The sequence below is a fragment of the Meleagris gallopavo genome, chromosome 3, assembly GCF_905368555.1.
Source record: "Meleagris gallopavo chromosome 3, MGAL_WU_HG_1.1, whole genome shotgun sequence".
NCBI classification, from domain to species: domain Eukaryota; kingdom Metazoa; phylum Chordata; class Aves; order Galliformes; family Phasianidae; genus Meleagris; species Meleagris gallopavo.
The window spans coordinates 61,878,087-61,898,751 of NC_139406.1; the positions used below are offsets into that span (position 1 = coordinate 61,878,087).

General features: G+C 39.3%; 1 protein-coding gene across 1 annotated transcript in view; it reads right to left on the minus strand.

Annotated features, from left to right (window-relative positions):
• SLCO5A1 (solute carrier organic anion transporter family member 5A1) overlaps nt 1-20,665 on the minus strand; it is a 73,607-nt gene that overhangs the window by 8,858 nt on the left and 44,084 nt on the right. Inside the window, exons 6-9 of the mRNA XM_085221232.1 lie at nt 18,061-18,259; nt 5,795-5,954; nt 2,047-2,288; nt 1,076-1,140 (exon numbers count right to left, since the gene is read on the minus strand). Coding sequence (XP_085077358.1) covers nt 1,076-1,140; nt 2,047-2,288; nt 5,795-5,954; nt 18,061-18,259 — 666 coding nt within the window. The remainder of the gene's footprint in view (nt 1-1,075; nt 1,141-2,046; nt 2,289-5,794; nt 5,955-18,060; nt 18,260-20,665) is intronic.

The following is a 20,665-nucleotide window of genomic DNA, read 5'->3' on the forward strand; positions in this document are numbered from 1 at the left end:
GCAACACCTTACAATAGCTACTGCTCCACTCTGTAGAGCCCAGTCAACTCCTTATGAACTATTTGTCCCCACAAAGAAACTCCAGTGCTCTCAGGAAATAAAATCAGCAGGAAAAAAAAATGAGATCTTATCTTCACAGTGTTACTCGTTGAACATCCATTACCCATAAACTGGGAAAGAGTGGAGATTGCTGCTTTAGATTAAGGAGAAAAAGCCACAAAAAATTGCAAAGCATTTCTATTACCGAAGAAGGATGGAAGTGGTAAGACCACTAGAGTTTCAATCTCTCTTTTGAAGATATCTTCCTCAGAAACAGAATTTAACATCTAGAACTGTCAGACCCTTAAATGCTCTGTTTTCCCTGGAAATACGACACCTGTAGGATGAGTCAGAAAGGGCCTTCCTCAAAGAAAACTGTTGCCTTACTGACAGCCACAAGTGCTTTTCCTCCTGTTCTCACTTAGAATAGTCATTGCTTGCCCTATTCACTACTATATTGCTTAGTCTATTCATTATATACTATTTGGTAGTAGCTGAACACCAGGACCAGTTGGGATTTTAGGAGTTCAAGAGGATGAGCACTGGCACTTCATCTTCTTTTCCAAGTAACTCATGTTTCTGTCCTTGAATACGCAATATTATTTACGGAAGAGGAGAAGGACTGAAGACAGACACAATCCTGCTATGGACAATGTTTAGAAGACCAAAGTTGTTCTTACTGTGTCATCTAACTGGATCAGGAAATTACCAGTTGTTGTCAAAAGAAAATATTAGTTTGTCAAAAAACAAATCATGTCAGGTAAGGTTTTTAAATAAAACTTGAAATTGCTACAATACCTCTTTCTAGAACAAAAATATCATTCCAGAATGTCAATAATAAAAATAAATATTTTAAATACATTCTCAGTTACAACATTTTCAGAAGCTATTAATTTTAAGTTCCTAATAGAATTAGTCAGGTCATTAGTGGCATATTTATGGAATTTTAGTACTTTGATGTTAAATTTAAGGCAAACATCACAAACCTTTTGGAAACACTGTGGTTTCTGTGAAATCTTAGTACTACATGACTTACCAAGAGTTCGTAATAAAACAAACTGCATTCCTAGTGCAAAGGGCCGTTCCCCATCTTCCACAGACCTAGCAGACAAAAAAAAAAACTCCTTTACAAACTAGTCATCATAGTCATTGTGGACTGTTCTGACTTTACATCCTGGCTTTTTTTCTGAGCTATAATAAATTTTTGTCAACATCCAAACATCTGTCTAAACAGACATTTTTCCATTTCAACATAAGCAATATGAGATTCCTTTCAATAGTTTAAAAAAAAAAAAAATCAAGCTTTCAAAGGACTGTATGCAGAGTATTGATATTTCACAATGCCACAACAAACAATTTCAGTAAATCACAAGTTATTTTTTAAATCTTAACCAAAATATCTGAAATTCAGATAGGCAACTTGTAGTGACACTGGAATACAAGATAAAGAGCAAACAGAAAAACTGCAGTCAGATAGTCAAGCTTTTCAAGCCAAGAACTCAGCCAGAAACTGAAAAATCAGAGAAATAACTTGGGCCACAAATCTTGGACCAACGTGCTGTGCACAGTACGTGGTTTGGGACAGTTGGCATCGCTGTTCCAAGGACTAGGGGGAGAGAGGCATTCTCTTCTTTGATGAACATTACAAATTCTGCTGAATATTTCCCTTATGTGTCTCACTAAAGTGAAGCTCTCTGCAGAATTAATGTTCACTGTTTGCAGTTTACCTTTCCATAACTGCAGTACAGTGACAATCTGTTATTATTGTTCTTACTATGCGGGTGGAAAAGTCGGAGAAGGAATACAGTCCGAGGAATCCAAATGACAGTGGAATATCAAGGTGGTATGTTTTTATTTGTTCTCTCTATATATGGTCTAGAAATTGTTGGACATTTCTTGTTTCCCAAAGTGCGTTATCACGTGAATATTCTAAATTCTTCTGACATAGACACTGGTGACAGCAGGCACAGCAAAAATATGTACATGAGCCTATATCTTAGTTCTTACCTGAGTGTCACTATGATTGCTGATGGCTGGGCGCACGCTGTTATAAGGGTCACTATGAAGAGAAATATCAGGAACGGGATAAGTGTGTTGCAGGTTCGATCGCACTTCCCAGAAACAGCATAGCCGTTCTCATTCAGGTAGGTTTTGACGATGACCAGCCGGAGCTGGCTGCGCTGGCCCACTGTCGGCGGGGTGATAACCTGGCGGCTTTGGACACAAGCACACTCTGTGTAATTTCTTACCTGGGGAGAGGAGAAATGGGAAACAGAGAATATTTCCACATGAAAACTCATGTGAGAAAGACATGGTATGTCCTATGTAACCTTCACAGCAGGCATCAAACTCTGCTTCCCAATCAGGATTCTACAGCCTCCAGCATCATGACCCCAGATACAGTCAAGATTACTACTCCAAGTGGTTTCAAAGCTGGCCCAAATATCCCATAATAGATCTGCTTTCCCATTGCTCATAACTTCCACTAGTTCATAGAATCACAGAATGGCCTGGGTTGAAAAGGACCACAATGATCATTTAGTTTCAACCCCCTTACCATGGGCAAGGACACCAACCACCAGACCAGGCTGCCCAGAGCCACATTCAGCCTGGCCTTGAATGCCTCCAGGGATGGGGCATCCACAACCTCCTTGGGCAACCTGTTCCAGCGTGTCACCACCTTCTGAGTGAAAAACTTCCTCCTAATATCTAACCTAAACCTCCCCTGTCTCAGTTTAAAGCCATTCCCCCTTGTCCTATCACTATCCACCCTCGTAAACAGCCATTAGACAAGCAACAGTTAGGCGAGCATTTATAAAAATAAGAGTTTTTGAGAACTATGCAGAAACAATCACTTCTGACAAGGATGCTGGAGGAAAAGATTAATTCTAGTATATTATCAAAACAATGAGGAAACAGCCTTTAAGCAGTACTGACAATACCATATTCTGGAATTTGGCAGGCTGTTTGCTGTCATCTGCAGGAGGTATCTTCTGCTATCTCTGTGGTAACCTATCCAGACTTGGATAAAGAGCAGAAAGCTGTGTTTCACACATGGAACCCAGAAACTTTCAGCTGAGTGTGGAGTGTGGATATGGATGGGATGTGGACAACAGTAAAAACAGAGAACAAGGTGAACATAGAGAATTAAACAGTGATACTGGAAGACACGAGGGATTCTTGAATGGACAAAAGTTGAAACTAGCATGAAAAGATTGTGTAGTGAACTGGCATTTCAGAGGCAAAGGGTACTGTGATCTGAGCCATATGAGGAAAAGCTATGTCAGAAATAGCCTACCATGGCATCTTTTCTACTACAGTTTTTTTAATGGCAAAAGTTTGTGTGGAATGAGAATATTCCTGTGTTAGGAAAGCAGATCAGGGCATGCGTAACATTAAAGGCTTTGATTTTTATGTTCACATTCATAAATGTAGGACCACATATGCACAAAATCTACATTACAAGACCATCTTAATATTGCAAATTTAAGCACTCAGACATCAGGAAATAACCGAATTAGGGTTGCCTGTCAACTTCAATTTATACTCCTATTCACAGCTGTGTTATGGCAGTGCCTTATTTTTATTTTTTTTCCATGGGATTTAGCTGAACATCCTAATGAGAATTTATCCAGTATTTTACTACACATTTTTAAAATATGATCCCAGGTATTCATCTCCTCACACTAACAGAACTCCACTACAGAGTGGCTCATATTTCATACAGATTTTTTTTTAATCAAACTCATCATTGTAGCTTAACATTTTCAAAAAGGTGTAATTTATCTTCAAAACAGCTGAGATGAGGCACTGATGGTGTTATCTCTATTTTGTAGCTAAGTAACTGAAACAAATCAAAAGTTTCAGAAATGTGAGTGGCAAATTTAAGGGAACCAAGATCCCTTTTTTCCAGAATATTTTTCCTTATATACAACTTAGTATTTCCTAAACACAACCTTTTCTGCCTTCAGATAAAGATTTAGGCACTCAGTGCTTCTGCAGATGATACTTCTGGTTACTACTCATGCTGATCATCCAGAATATGAAGAATAAAAAATTAATGACCAACTGGGATAAATTTGGTCTAAATGACTTGCCCAATATCACTTAGGAATGGAAGCAATAACAGAATCCATTTTCTTAGGTTCTTAGTTTCAAGGCAGCTCTCCACTGTCTAAAATCACAAGTATTTGTTTCCTTCCTACAGTCCTCATCTTAATCTCCTTGTTGCTTCCAAATAGGCCTCCTACAGAAAACAGTCTTCTTTACTACACAATCTTGGCTCATCATTAGAGAAACCAAGTTTGTGCACTGAGACAGAGATCTTATGCAAGAGAAATTCTGGAGTTTACATAAACCAGTTCTGAACTCCACATGGGCTTCCTTTTGCCTAATTCCTATTTTTATGTGGCTAATTTTGAAAGCATTACATTCTATAAGCTTAAATCCTGATGTTATACCTTAGCAACATTTTGTGTGCTATAGGGTAGCACACATAAGCTTGTAGTCGTTTCTAAAAGCATCCTACATAAAACATTATTTTATCAAGAAATGTATTTTCCTACTCATTCTATTTTCCACTGTCTACCGTCAGGCAATGAAGGAACTTCTCTTAAACCACAGTAGAAAACAGTGTGTTTCAAAATCTGTTATCAACATACTTCCCTACTGAATGAATTATTAGCATCAGTTGATATCAGGTAAATTGTAGCAAAGATTACACAACTGGGCTAAAGGAACTTTCTACTACAAACTAGGAAGACATTCAAAATAAAAACAAAATAAAATTAAAACAAACAAATAAACAAAAAAAAACCCCAAAACACTGTTCTAAGTCTGTTCTAAGTGGAATCTATACAGGAACCTGCATTTATGAAACATTATCCAGTCAAACTTGAGACAGGGAAGTGCTGGAACTACCACACTCCTGTTCATAGGCTGGCTCAGAACTGCAAATCAGCAGACCGATACATTATAAATAAGATTTTTGGAATGTACAATCAAGCCCTCAGAAGATCAGTGTTTACATTACTTCCCGTCTTTCTTAATGACTTTTTTTACAGTTCTGTAATAGAAAAATTCAAGAGTTTGCCTTTCATATTAAATGAGCGTATAAATACCACTCTTTTGTTTGAAGGGTCAAACTGTACCTTTCAGTCCAGTATACTGCAAGATTCCCATGGTATAACTTTACCAGCAGGATGCCTCTCCCCAGCCCAGCGTAACTGAAAGACTGGGCTGTAATGGATAATGCATATCCAAGAGAGAAAGTGGATTATTAACATCCTTTAGTTTCTGGTTACATGAGTTCAAAGGTAATTATATACCATGAAGAGGTCTAGAGAGGGACAGGATGATGGCAAAGCTGCTTTACAAGAGCAGAATAAATGGGCAGTCTTTATTTACCAACACAAACAAAAGACCTATCAATGCACTGGTGCAGGTGGAACAACCACTTACATGAAACAAGGAGCCCAGCATAAACAACAGTGGCTTTCAACAGGTCATCGTAAAACTTACAAAGGAGTTTAAAACATTTTCCAATTACCTGAAGAGTTAAGTTTTTCCTTCCATTCAAAGAGGAAACGACGACAACAACAAAACACCCAACTACTATTAAAAATAACATTGACGAACTTGTAAAAAGACTGCATGCTTCAAGGATAAATGTTGGCTCTAGAAACAGAGCAGTCTTCAATCTGCTCCAGTCCTGATGGGCCACTCATGTTTGTAGTTAGGTGGGTGAAGGACTTACCCCTGTACTATGGTTTCCACCATTGATGCAGCCAGCCAGGCAAGGATTAAAATATGTTATTCCATCTGATCCACAGACAGGCTCATACTCATGAATTTTACATCCACAGTTCACATTACAGCTCCCAGTGAGATTCCTGTGGGCCATGGCAAGAGTGGGACTGAAGAAAGGAAAAAGAACATGCTAGTAGAACAAGCACAGGTATCCTGCTGTTCAGAGGAGAAAATATCCTAATCATTAACACGGGGACTTACACTTGATGATTACAGAAAGATTGCATTAACCCTAGGTCATACGCTTGATTTGAACTACACAGACAAAAGACAAAGATATCTTTGCCAACAACTGAAAGAACAATATAAAAGTAAACCTTGTACATCATTTGTGTGAGTAAGAGTTATATTTTATTCTCCTTATTTTTCCTTTTAAGAGTTAAGACATTTTACACAAGGTGAGCTGTAGCAATTTGCTGTTGATTAGTAGTGAAGAGCCCAGTGATGTGAGCATTATGTGAACTAATTAGCCATCTCTTCCCACATACCAACAACTGCTCCAGAAAGGTAATGCTTGTATTACTGATATGCACACTTGAAAAATACAAAAATCTCCCTCATCTACGTATGGAAGATCACCACGCTATTACTAAACATCTTGAAAACAGCCACTATGCCATCTTGCTGGACTTTTCCCCAAAATACCGCCAAAGCCCAACTTTCTAAGTTCTCTCACAAAGAGTTTGGCTGTAAGCTCAGAACCACTGAGTTCCAGTGTGCAGCTCACACTCGGAATGGAGAGTCTGTCAAAAAAATTATCCCACTGTGGTCCTGCTTTACCAGAGCTACCACAGCAGCTCAATCCAGAAGTGGCAAAGGCAGTAATAGCAGAGTCCATACGCATAAGATCACAGATTCATCATCATCGTAAGATGTTAAAAAGCACACTGGTCAAATGCTACTTTTTGCTACTTCTAGAAAGAAATCAGCTCTGCTTACAACTGACAGTCAGATGGCACCAACAGAGGTTTTGATTCCAGTTCACAAAGTGAGATGGTGACCAACTCCTCCACCTGCTGCCCAGTCCACCAAATCATTCCAGCCCTGCCCAGAACAACTCCCAAGTCACTCTCAAACTGCCAGCTCTGGGAACAACTACTAGGAGAATGACCCAGCTGCTTCCTGCCCTGAAGCAATGACCATGGTGGCAGGAGAATTTTGATGCTTCTGGGTATGGTGAGGGCTTGGAGTGAAAAGCAAAGGAGGAGAAAGTCCTTTACAGTGAGGATGGTGAGGCACTGGGACAGGTTGCCCAGAGAGGTGGTGGATGCTCATTCTTGGAGGCATTCAAAGTCAGGCTGGGCAGGGCTCTGAGTGACCTGATCTAGCTGTAGGTGTCCCTGTACACTGAGGGGGAGTTGGACTAGATGGCCTTTAAAGGTTCCTTCCAATTCTAAGGATTCTGTGATTCTATGAGGAAAAACATTAGCAGACATATCAACCTCACTGAAAGAGAATAATAAAACACCTACATAAATTCATATACAGATCCTGGTAATATACTAATGAAGTTTAAAAAAGTAAAGTTAAAGAAAGTTAAAATGGATACTCATTTGTTTCTTCATAAATTAAAAACAGACTGTAACAATTAGAATCAGTGTAAATTGAGCTCATATATGAGTTCCAGTGTGCTGGATGCAAGGTGTCCAGTTTGCCTTACCTAGAACCTCCTTGTTCATTAGGTGATGATAAAACTGTATTCTTCTGATGGAGCCTTCTAGTTCATAAATCCGATATATTTCTCCCATTAACACTAAGCTTTTGCATCCACAACATCTAACAGCAAGAACTGTTCTACAGCCTACAGTCTGCTACATGAACTGTTGCTTGTTTTGAATCTGACTCTTTGAGCTTTGCCCCTACATCTGCTATTTTGCTTGTAAATTGAAAATATGAAGGCTCCTGAAAAAAAAATAAACTTCAGGATTCTTTTGGCCAATGTACAAACATTTACAAACTTCAGTGGTATTTCATAATTGCAATTAAATAAATCACATTTAACATTAACTTCGGCATGACAAATGAGGGTATCCATTGCAAGATTTCTGAAGGTGTAGGCACAAAATTTTACCTTTTATTCATGCTATATTACTAAATATGCTAGATCAAGAAGGAAATAACTGATCAGCTTAGATATATCATACAGACACACCTTGAAATGTAAGTCATTTTTTGCCATCATTATGCATTCAAAATATAACAGGCATTAACTTTTAAATAGCCTGCTTTATATTTACACCTATTTTTACTAGACTTACCATGCTTTCTGTCTTGTTTCAGAGTGCTAAATTAATTTAGTAAGTGGAAAAGCAAGCTTTTGCAGTGTGGTTTATTGCTGACTCAATTTTCTGCATCTCATTTGGAATTTTATCCGGTTTTAAAATACTGCCAGCAACATGAAGGCATTAAGCCAGTGGAAGAGTTACCTGAAAAATCTTAGTCATACCAATCTATTTGCAAGTGACAACGTTGGCTGAGTCTGGCAACTCCAGTTCTATTTCCTAAATACCTTTCTGCTTAATGAAATCCACATTCTAGAATTCCACACCTGCGCTCTGTCTTCACCAAACAAGGTTATTCTAAACAAACAAGAACTAAGAAGCAGCTGATGTTGATGTTTTCAACTACAGCTTCTCCAGTTACTGAGGAAAACCACAATTTTATTATGTTTTTGAGAACTGCAATCTATAGTTTTCTGTGATGCTTAAATAGCATTTTCCTCTGCATTAGTGTAAATCTTGTAAGCCTACAAAACTGAAACTCTTCTAAAGACAGAAAGTCAGTTTGAAACCACTTACTTTATAGGCTGTAGTTTGTAATATCTGAACCTAAAAGTTTTTAGTCCATCCAGGTGCTGAAACCAAAGGGGCAGTTCCTCTACAGAATGAAGATAGTTGGCACTTCTGAAGACCTCCAACAGTTCAAAACACAGAAGTGAGGGAACATAACTGCTCTGCAAGGGAAGGTGAACTGGGAGTGACAGCAAGACCTGATCAGAAAGACTCAAAAGAAAGGCAGGGCAGGCCCTCACCTCCAGTTTTCATCAGAACAACTCTTCCCAGTGACAGAGCTGACCCTGAACTCCTTAACATAAGTGACCAAGCTCCCAGAAGCAAGGGAAAGAGCCCCATGCCCTGACACTTCATAGGAAAATCTCTCCTGAAGTGGATGAGGAAGCTTACTTTTCTTTGTTGGCTATGGAAGTGCCTGAGCTGGGAACACTGAGGGTCAAAGTCCTCGTCATCTTGAAGGGGTTCAGACTTACACCTCCTCAATGGCATTTTTATCAGCACTCCAAATTCAAGTCTCTTTCCATTCTACCTGGTGAAACTAAACTCAATCCCAATCTCATTCATATCTCCTTATCAGTGATTCTTTACTGCCATATTTGTAAGCAAAACTTAGAGCAGAGGCCAGAACTCAAAGCCACTTCTCCCAAAGGAACTCTCCTTTCAGCAGGTTTTAAAATTAGATTCTTTTCTAGCTTACATTCTAATTTTTCTTCTGTACCTCTATCCATTCCTCATTTTTCTTTTCTCTTTCCCTGTATCCTACGGCCATTGCTACAAAACAGCTTCAGTTTCACAAAAGGAATGGAGACCAGCCCTGTGCCAGAAGACTGAACCAACGCAATGCCTATGGTGCTCTTGCATACATCAGGAATTCAGGGTCAGGTACTGTCTAACTAAATTGCTGGCCAGAGGTAAATTGCAGAAGGTAAGCAACTCATCTCCTTTTCTTATCTCCTAGCAAAAACACTATCAGACATCTCCTGTCTTCACAAAAATTGTTAGGCATAGTAGCCAATGTTATCAAAGTAGGTATTATCGGGGGACATACATATAAACTTTGTGGATTTGGATGTATTTCAAATGCTTCCCTCCCATCTTTAGTGGGAGGGAAACAACTTTTGAGTTGCAGCAGCTTGAACATCTCCATTTCCTTACCCTGGATCTTAAAATGCATGAGAACGTGTGCTTGGGCATTTCCAGGAGTCTGGACAAAAAGCAATTGCCTATTTGACTACTCCAGAAAAAGTAACTGCATAAATTCTGAGATTTATGAGTACAAAATTTGCTTTATCTGGGTTTTGGAAAGAATTTGGATATTCCAAGCATGTCCCAATATCATTTTTCAGTCACTGCACTAAGAAAACATTTCTCTACCTTCTACAGGTCACAACAGCAGGAGATGAGGTTTAGCTCAGAAGAGAGCACCAGGACTGTCACTGGTTTGGTTCGTAGCCAGAGCTTACGGTATCTGAACAGTGAAGAGAGGTGGTGCTTTTAGAATGTAGTTTAGGATAACTTTTTTTTTTGTCATGGCTATTGTTACAGAAATGAACAGTACCAGAACTCTTCGATGTATCATTAGGTCAGTTTGAAAGGTTACTCTGAATAGTCTGTGTGCCACTTTCTACCAGAATTCAGTCTCTTTGGTCTTCACCCACAGCTTTGGGATTGTCTGCTAAGAGGACGGCTCTGCACAGCCCTGTAAAACAACACTTCCCTCCCTCCTCTTCCTGGCTGACGATCTTTCCCTCCCTCCCCCCAAGATGGAAGCTAAAAGTGTCTCTATTACATCATTTATCCAACAGTCTACTGAGAAGATATGAAAAGCTGGTTTTCAATGAATAGTGAGATAATCTCTTTAAGGTTGAACATGATAGAGAGGCTGCAGGAGTGAAAATTGAAGGTTTTTCCCAGACATTAGAATATATTAATGAAAATCTCTAACTTCAGGAGAAGAACATGACCTTCATCTTCTTACATCAGTGGTAAAGGGGGCTGCAGGTACCATCCTACCCTCTCCTGTTTTCTGAGTGCAGTCCAGTCCAGAAGACCTGAATTTCTGTCAAAAATGGCAGTTTGGCCCTTTTGAACAGAAACTAGGTACTGAACTCCATTAGGGCATGGGTATTAGCATATGTGTTGTAAGCAAAGCTCTTGCCCTGGGAATTATGTTGGTATGCATAGCATCCACACCAGGCACTGCAATATTGGATTAACTGTGCTGCCCTGTTTGCCCTGCTGTTGGTATTGCTCAATGATGCCACAGAGAGGCCACTGCTGTTTCAAGCCAGCCCAAGTGCCTTCTCTAAACAGAACAGTAGGTATCCAGAGGATGTTTGCACCTCCTCAGCCACGCAGGAATTGAACAAGAATCTGAACTGGTTTTGTGGCTGCTGTTTGCTCACCTTAGCTCTGTAATACTCAGCTACAACAGCTGTAAAGGCAAAACAGCAACCATCAGGCTTACTGTTTCCCAGCAACACCGTGGACAATAAGAGATGTTCTTCTGCTCCCATCTTCCATACCCGAATAGATCAGAGGCTTGGCTCAGGAACAACTCCACATGTAACGCTTGTTATCCATTTATTTGTCACCTCACTTCCCATCATCAGTGATGCTAAGCAGTACGACAGCTGCTTAGTAACTTCCACCTGACTCATTTCTAATGTATTTAAACACTATTTGCCTTTGCTGAATATGCTTGTCTTTCCAGCTGTGCACTTTTGCAGCTGATCTAATGTTGCTAAGTAGCTTTTAAATATTTATTGACTGTCTACTGATTACACAAATCAGGTCCACAAATTTAGCTCTTGGAGCTACTTTGCACTTTGTGGTCTAGTTGGATGTTAACCAAAGCCTGAGTGTTCTCTTCCTCGTGCCATAAACAAACAAGGTACAGTTTTAGAAACACGTTGCAGCTTGAGCAGGAAATTAAATAACCAGGATTGATATTGGCTGTTGCCTTCTCAGCTATCAGCTGAAACTTGTCTCATTATATCATGCTGGATTTCAGAAAGCAATATGCAGCAACATGTCGTACTCCACCAGGCAGATTCTTCCAGTAATTTCCCAACAGAAATTTTTGTCTGGTGGAAAACATCCAAATCACCAAAATATTTCTCATGAACATACTGACTTCAGCAATGATGTGACAGTATTTTATCACAGAAACAGGAGAGGCAGCATTTTTGGAGTTTGACAAGCTCCTTGGCAGCCTGCTGAGCTGGATGCCCCATATGCCTAAATATTTGGGGTAAGCTTCCCAACTGTGCAGGAAACCCTCATGATGGTGCCCTGGCTTCCAGCACGTGGACAGGACCAAGGGCATCTCAGGCTGCCAGGAAAGGCACAGCTCAGATTCCCCTCTCCAGCCTTTCCCACTCTGTAAAATGCATTCTTCCGTCCTCTTATCCCTTCTCATTAAAGCTGTCTCAGCAGTAGATGGTTTTTGGGCTGCTTCCCAGTGGCTCCACTTACATAGTCTACTCACTTGAGCTGTATTGCTGAACATTAGTATGACACGCAGGTTAGGAAATCAGCTTAAAAATAAAGGTGAATGAAATCAGGCATGCAAGAAATTAGAAACATGAACCCAGAAACTGAACAGAGTTCAGTGAAAATTTAATCTTAGGGACTTCTTTACTTTGCCGGAAAGAAGATTTAAGTTTACAGATACGCAAAGCAAATACGTTCAAGTTAATAACAAGTTACTGCAAGCTGCGTCTCCCCAGCTTTCATCACCTACTGTACAAATAAATTATAGTATGGTTTATTTTGGGTATTTGTTTGCCTTTTTTTTTTTTTGCTGCTTACAACAAATGCCTTGTACAAAAAGAGAATTTTTTTATTCTCTCTAGAATATGTAATAGAAAAAAAATCAGCCATTAGCTGTTTCCAAAAGCTCATCAGTAGACATTTTTAAGAGTCCCTCTTTTCATCTTTATTACCTTCAGTCTTCATCCACTGTTCATTCCTTTTTTAATGATGGGAAACTAATGAAGGACTACAGATGCTGAAGACTTGAAATCTCTACTGACAAATATGCATGTAACCCCATTTCCATCATGTATCATCTGCTATATAGCAGCACACATTATAACAGATTTCTGTGAATACCTTTCCCACTAGTAGAAGCACATATTTTTACATCACTAAGCTGAACCAGCATCTTCTGACACTAGGAGGCTGCCTACTTTCACCAAAGGAAAACAGAGCAGCGAGCTCTGAACTGCTGCACAGCTCATCACAGATTTACCCGCGCTGGTCAGAAAAAAGCAGGTTCTTAAGTAAATTGAACCAGAGCTATTAAGTCCTGCTCGTGAGCTGGACCATGAAAAAAGCAGCTTACTTTCAGTGCATCCACTGCAATAGATACATGGGATATATGAGAAACACCTGCTCCACTTGTGTCAGTGGCACAGATGTTGTCAATCCTCAGTGCTGCTTCATCCGAGCTGCCAGAGGCATCTGTCATGGCAAGGCAACTATGCATACACACACAGAGACCAGCCCCAAAAGACACATTTCCTGAACTATTCTTTCAATTACAAGCAATGACTCTGCTCTTTTCATTTAACTGCAGGTTTGCTAAACATGCATATTGGGATAAAACTCAATTTTTGCATTTGTTCTCTTCTCAGGGAGACTGTTTTGTGTCTCCATGACTCAGTACTGGTAAAGATAATGAAAAGAAGACCTTTCTTAGATGAGGCTGATGAAAAAAAACAAAAAACAAAAAAAAGCAACTCCTAACATTGTCTAAATTCTGTTCTCCTCTACAACTATTGCTCTGTGGAAGGCTTGTGACTTTGGAATAAAGCAAGAAAATGGAAAGAGTAAGGCAGGACACACTGTCTGGAATCTTTAGAACTGTGACCTGTTATTTCAGATATCCAGACTTGTACTGAGACCCCACTTAGGCTGGCAGTCTATGTCCAGATACTGGAAAAAGGTGGACCCTCATCCATGAAATTACAATCTAAATGAAATGAAGATAAACAAAAGCAATCCTGACTATCTTTTGGTAACATCTAAACAGAGAGTTGCTTTGGATATGCTTTTATTAATATTACTCGGACTGCTGCATTAACCAACATTACCCTACACTAAGGAAATACAAACAAAAGAAGAAAATCTCTCACAATTTCTCTAACCTTAAAATTGAGCTATATGATCAAAAGGGTTAACTTGGTGGCAATGTTTTTGGTTTGGTATCGAAGCTTTAAGGCCCAGGACGTTCTGAAAGGCAGAGATCTGCAGCTCTTAGTTGGCAAGCAGCTGAAATTGTAGCAATGAAGCAAATTTTGTGTAGCTGTCAAACAAGGGACCCTCTCACTGCGTTAGTTGGATTCCTTCTTTGTTATCATTGTTCTGATCCAATTAGTCACTGACTCTAAATTAAGAGATCTGACAGGTCTGAAAGAGATCCAGGGTAACAGAAACACAAACTAAGGGTACAAGAGCAAAAATTTATCTTTTTTCTTACATTAAGTGCCTCAGTAACTCAATTACATGCTTTAATTAAACTTTAATTATACTAAAACAACAGAAAGCAATCAGAAGGGGACTGTTTTGATTCAATACATGCCAGAAATATGAGAGATGGAACTGAAATAATCCAGGAATCTGTCATTATGAGTAAGCTCCCCGGGAGCTTGTTTTAGTTACTTAATATCACAAAACATAGAAAGATCAAGTCTACAAACCACCAAAGCAGCTGTTCTCTGCTATTTCCTCTTTATTCAGCACTGGTGAGACTACATCTGGAGTGCTGGGTCTAGGTCTGGGCTCCATAGTACAGGAGGGACTTGGATGTACCAGAGAGATTCCAGTGAAAGGTCATGAAGTGATGAAGGGACTGGAGCACCTCTCCAGTGAGGAGAGGCTGAGGGAGCTGGGGCTGTTCACTCCAGAGAAGAAAAGACTCAGTGGGGATCACAACAGTGTATAAATATATCCAAATTGAGGGTGCAAAGAGGATGGAGCCCGCATCCTTTCAGTGGTGACCAATGCCAGGACAAGAGTCCATAGGCACAAACTGGAACACAGAAGGTTCCATCTGAACCTCAGGAAGCACTTCTGTGCTGTGCAAGTAGAGACCATTCACTGATTTAGGATTTCCCATTCAGATGTTTATTATGATGCAAGAGAAAGGATGCCAGACAGCAGAGCTTGGCACAAGGCTCATTATATCAAATATCAAACACGCCTTCAGAGACAAGGCTGAGGAACTGAACAACAGATTCTGAAATGCTGAGATGTATAAAGCAGAGATGTCCTTGACCTTCCTGATAACAGAACTGCTGACGACACACCAACAACAGAAAAACTGCTTGTCTCCAACGTAAAAAAGCAGAGAATTCTTGCAAATGTATTCTAATCTGTGTGCACCTCCAGGGTCCCTGAGCTGGTACAGTGAGAAAAATACTGAGTTATGAAACATTCTGAATTACAACATATCACTGCTGACATCTCTGAGTATTGATTTGCACATATTTCTATGATAACTAAAACCCAGCTTATCTATCTCTTCTATACTGGCTTGTCTCAGTTCATCAAAGGAAAAAAACCTACTTTTTTTTAAATGTAAGAGAAGAAGAAAGTAGAACTAAAGAACTAAAGAACTAGCCCAAAGAAGATTACATGGTATGTCTATGCTGTATGGTATGTCTATACTGCCCAGTGCAGCTGAAATCCTCAGGCTTGTGCCAGAGCAGGTAGCTCAGACATCAGACCCGGCACAGTCATGGTAAGGCAGAACATTGTAGAAGATGATTTATCCTGAACCAAACAGCTGTAGTGTTTCCCATTTCTCATCTAGGCATGCTGAACAGGCTTTGATGTCTATACGCTGAACAGCACTGGAACTAGAGAACAAAATATGTGTTTTATTAAATCTCAAAATGAAAGCATGATTTTTTGTTACATAAAAATTACATTCTTTGATGTTTGAGTAGAAGACTTCTTTACTAAGTAAATTATATGATTGACCACAATGAATAAGAGAATGTTTGTCACATCACATTTACAAGGTAAATTTATAATTACTACTGCTTATTTATTACCGTCTTTAACCCCTTCAGACACGTGAATCATGCTTTATCACATGCTGGCAGTTCTCAGTTTCTCATGACATTAGTCTAAGCACACTAATTTTTATACTGATTTTACAGACCTGACACACATCAGTACTTTACAAAAATCTGTAATTACTATGTCTCATCTTTTGTACCAGTAAGAAGAACTAGATGAAGGTGGTCAAGAACTAATGTGATTATACTTGCAGAACAGCTGTGAAGAGACTTCAGTTTCAATTCATGTATTATTGTAAATATTATTTACCAAAGAAATGAATTAGATGCACTTACAATTCTAATCTGAATGTTCTAATAACAATAGTTTTACCTGATTTTGATTTAGAAATAGATTTAAACTAAATAACCTTTTCACTGGCTGAAAACAGCAGCCTTTTCATCAACCAGACAGAGACGTTCTCACGTTCCACAATTCAGTTAATAGTTACAAAAAGTTTTAGAGAATCACAGAATGTTTGGGTTGGAAGGGTCCTTAAAGACCATACAGTTAACAACCCCTTCCTGCAGGTAGAGCTGCCACCCATCAGCTCAAGCTGCCTAGAGCCCCATCCAACCTGGCCCTGAATGCCTCCTCCAAGGATGAGGCACCCACAGCTTCTCGGGACCACTGTTCCAGTGCCTCACCACCCTCTGAGTAAAAATCAATTCCCCCTTGTTTTGTCACTATCTTCCTGTGCAAAAAGTTGGTTCCTCTCCTGTCTATAAGCTCCCTTTAAGTACTAGAAGGCTGCAATGAAGTCTCCTCAGAGCATTCTCTTCTCCAGACTGCACAAGCCCAGCTCCCTCTGCCTTCCTTCACAGGAGAGGTGTTTTAGCCCTCTGATCTTTGCTTCTTCTGGACCTGTTCCATTAGCTCCACATCTTTGTTGTGCTGGCACCCCAGACCTGGACACAGTACTCCAGATTGGACATCAGGTGTGAAGAGTAGAGGGGGGACAATAAAATTTACATTTTATCTCTTAATAATTTTCCTTTCTTCATCTACTCCTCCAGGCTGTCAATAAACATCACAAGAAGATGGACAATCAAGGTGTTCTAACCACCTTTATTCCCATTTTCTCCTTCAGCCCTCTATTCTCAGACCAGGATTCATCATCTATGCTACTCCACTCCACAGCTAGCCCTTTGGCATCAAGTTTTCACTCTAGGTTATTAAGAAAACAAATGAGCATACAAGCTTTCCATCAGTTCATGGCTTTCTCTTGCTTCTTGCCCTATGATTATCATTTGACAGCAACTCAGTAACACACAGCAACAGGCAATGCAAAATATTCTTTGTGTAAACTGTCCTATTCTCTCCTTCCCTTGTTTCCCACTCTTCTTCTTTGTTTTTCATTTGGTTTCTTCACTGCCCCAGTTTAGTTCTTTTTTGTCCATCTGATCATCTCTTTTTCCGCTCTACATCTCTCCTAATCTCCTCCAAACCTCAGAATGTTACACGCAAAGCTGAGAGGACTTTGAAAGCACGATATTCAAATGACTTTGACACCCAACAAATAGTCATATTTAACAGGCAAACACTGTCTCAGATGTAGAAGCAAAGTGAAAAACATTGCTTCAGATAGGTTTGCACTTTTCAAATTCTTAGTTTGTTCCTGTTTTTAAGCTATATGAAGAAAGGAATTTTAGCAAGAAGTTAATGTGCTTAATAAGAAAGTAAAAAATGTTCATGATCGGGATTCCTAGGAACTACTTTCTAGGGAGATAATCTTCTCGCAAATTTTACTACACTTTCTTGCTTCCAAATATCCCTATTTTTTTTTTTCTTGATGTCACAGCCTAAATCCCTCACTCCCACTCTCTTCCCGCACCCACATCTTATTTTTCCTGCCTTTTTTAAAGGTTATAATCAGGTCAGCATCCCTGGCAAGAAATGGATGGTGTTTGTACAATTTGTAAGGGGTTCAGAAGCAATGCACACCACTAACATCAATGGCATATGCCCAAGTAAGACTGAAGACCTAAGATATTAAACAAACCTATTCAGAAATAAACATTACAATCTCTTTAGAATTTCCACAATTTTCATAAACAGAAAGCATTCCAAAACACTAAATTCTGAGCAATGTAAACAGCATGTTAGTGCTTTCCTTTGAAAATTGCTGAAGTCCATTCTAACATATTTTCCCATCCATCAGAAAGGTGAGTTATTGCATAGGCTTCGTTACAAACCAGATGTAAAAAAGAAGGGCCACATAGTATGTGTTCACACTATAATACCATATCCCAATTTGATTGTGAGGATTCTTCAGAACATCAGCCATCAGCATTTTTTACATTTTGTCACCAGGTTTATTGGAAAATTCCAGTGATTCAAAGGTACTTACCCAGTCGTATAAGGTATATTTATTCCCCCTAGATTAATGCTTTCACATCCAACAATGAAGAGAGTTGAAAAACACAGCAAAGACACACCACTGCAGATCATGGCAAGCTTTGCAGACTCTCTTGCACCAAGTTTCAGTTTTTTGATAATGTAGCCACCTAGGACAATACCAACACCAGCACTTGGAACAATTATTACACCTGCAGGAAGAAATTTGAATGACATTAAAACAGGACCTACAGAAATAGCATAAATAATAACATAATATTTGTTTAATTCCCTAACTAGATGATGACAAATTGCTGCACTAAGATCTCCATTGTCTGATTCTCTGCTAGCTAGCAAACTGAGTCAGACTTTTCTGGAGTGTTGTCCAAGAATTAATAAAAGCTTCCTTATGATATTACCAGCAGCCAAAGCACTATAAGAGAACTATTGTATTTACAAGCAGAAACATTGCTTTGTATTTATTTCAGCATGTAGACAAGGGATACACATTGCTCTTAATTACTAAAAATGTGAAGAAATCCAAATTTGGACATTCATCTTCCTCTTCCTACTCTCACGATTAAGTCCAGCAAAGCATAGATGTTAACCCAGGGCAGAATCCTGAAGCCTGTCCACCTGGCAGCACATGCATGCAGCTGGCTGAGAATTCTGCATTGTGGTAACTTGGCTCAAGTGAAACAGCGCCTTCCTACATCAGTAGCCCCATTCATTTCAGTGCAACCATTCAATGTGTCAACTGATCAAACATGAATGAAGAAATTAAGATCCTAGAATCAAACACTGTAAGTTTAAGCTACAAAACCTGTCCTTACTTCCCAGGGCCAGAGGTGTAGTTAAGTGAGAGAATTTCTTTCAAGCTTCTCCTTGGCTTTGCTTCCCAATAACATGAGAAATAAGGCCTTTGTTAATAAAGACATATTCCATGTAAATACAGAATTTGAATAACTTTCGGCAGCATTGTCTAAGGAGAAAGAGCTACATTAATAATAAAAATTTTTAAAGAACTTGTCTTGTTTCTAAAGAAGCCTACAACTATTACTTCAAAATATTTTTAATAATATTGCAAAGCATTCTCATTCTCTGCTAATTTGTCTAAAGGTGAAGGAGATATTACATTTATCAAAATTTAGAGACTGTAAAAGTAAAAATAAGAGGTAAAAATAGTTGCCACCTGAATTATAATTCCATCACCAATGGTATTATAAAGTAAAATGTCATTTCATGAGGAAGATTCTTAATAACAACCCTTCACAGAATCAAAAACAGTCTTTCTCAAAAGAGCAGAATTTAAATTTCTAAGTCCTTCGAGGAGAATTAAATTATTTCACAAAGTTCAAAGCCGTAACCTCTCTCAAGTTTCAATGACTGAATATGAACAAGGGAAAGAAATGCCAATCATTTTGCTGCCTCTGAAAATCTTCTCTTTAGATGAAAATGGGAACTCAGACATGTAAGTCTGCCATGCATGCCCTGCTATAAGAAGCATGTACCAAAGAAGCCCATGTACCCACCAAACATAGACTGGGATCACTTGTGATATCTTCTAAAACACCTGTGTCAGATTAATCAAATTCCATGGACCAAATCTTTGGCTACACCAGTTACGTGAACTAAAGCCAGGTATAGGCTTATTGAATATAATTTTTTTTTTATTTTTCCTTCCACCTTACATAGCTTTGAGTTTCTAACATCTTTTGGACCAGAATTTATATTTTCTTCCTTATTCTCTTGAATATACTGGAAAAGCCTTTCATTAGAACCAACATCATGTGCATCTAGCACCTTGTCAAAACTGAGCAAGCAGGTATTTTGTGAGGAATTAAGTTAGTGGGTCTTCCATTCTGACTTATGCTGCTGTTTGCAGCCATCCTTTGCCACACCATGAAGAACAGAACATAAAAAAGAGGAGATGAGCATGAACAAACTGCCCCACCAAGGCTGCCTCTCATTCAGGAGGGCAAAAAAGACAGGCAAACCTACAGAAAGGACATAGAAAGCAATATTCCTCCATGCAAACTGGCACAGGGAACGGAAAAACCTTTCTCTGGGAGAAACTTGAAGGGCAGGAGCAGATTTAGCAGCAGACAGAAGCACTCATTCCTCTCTGTGTGTCAGGAAGCCTGAGAAGTTCTTTTGCCCCAAGCTCAAATTCTTCATCCCTGCGCTCCTCTCTTCCTCCGCAGGGGATGTGAAATCAGAAGTGATATACTGTCAAAGGAACGCTGCTACTACAGTGCATTTCCAGAAGAGCTTGCAGGGCAAAGCCAAGCATGTACATGTAATCAGGACAGGCATTCTTCGTTTTCAAAGCCATTTAGAAGACTAAAGCTTAAGATCTGATATAAGCCGTTGCACTGCACTTTCCTTCATTTCATAATGACAGTTTGGCTTACAGGAATTGTGCATGTGCCAAAAAATCTCCTGGGTACAGTGCTCCAAGGCAGTATCAGCTTTCAGTCAGCAATTTTCAGGCTTTGTCCTTTTTGCTGTTGTCAGGATGCAGCAGCACTTGAGGCTTTCCACAGTGGCAAAAGATGATCTTAACAGTTACTAATAGTCTGGTAACAGAAAACTGCAATATCTGCTAACAGAGCTGT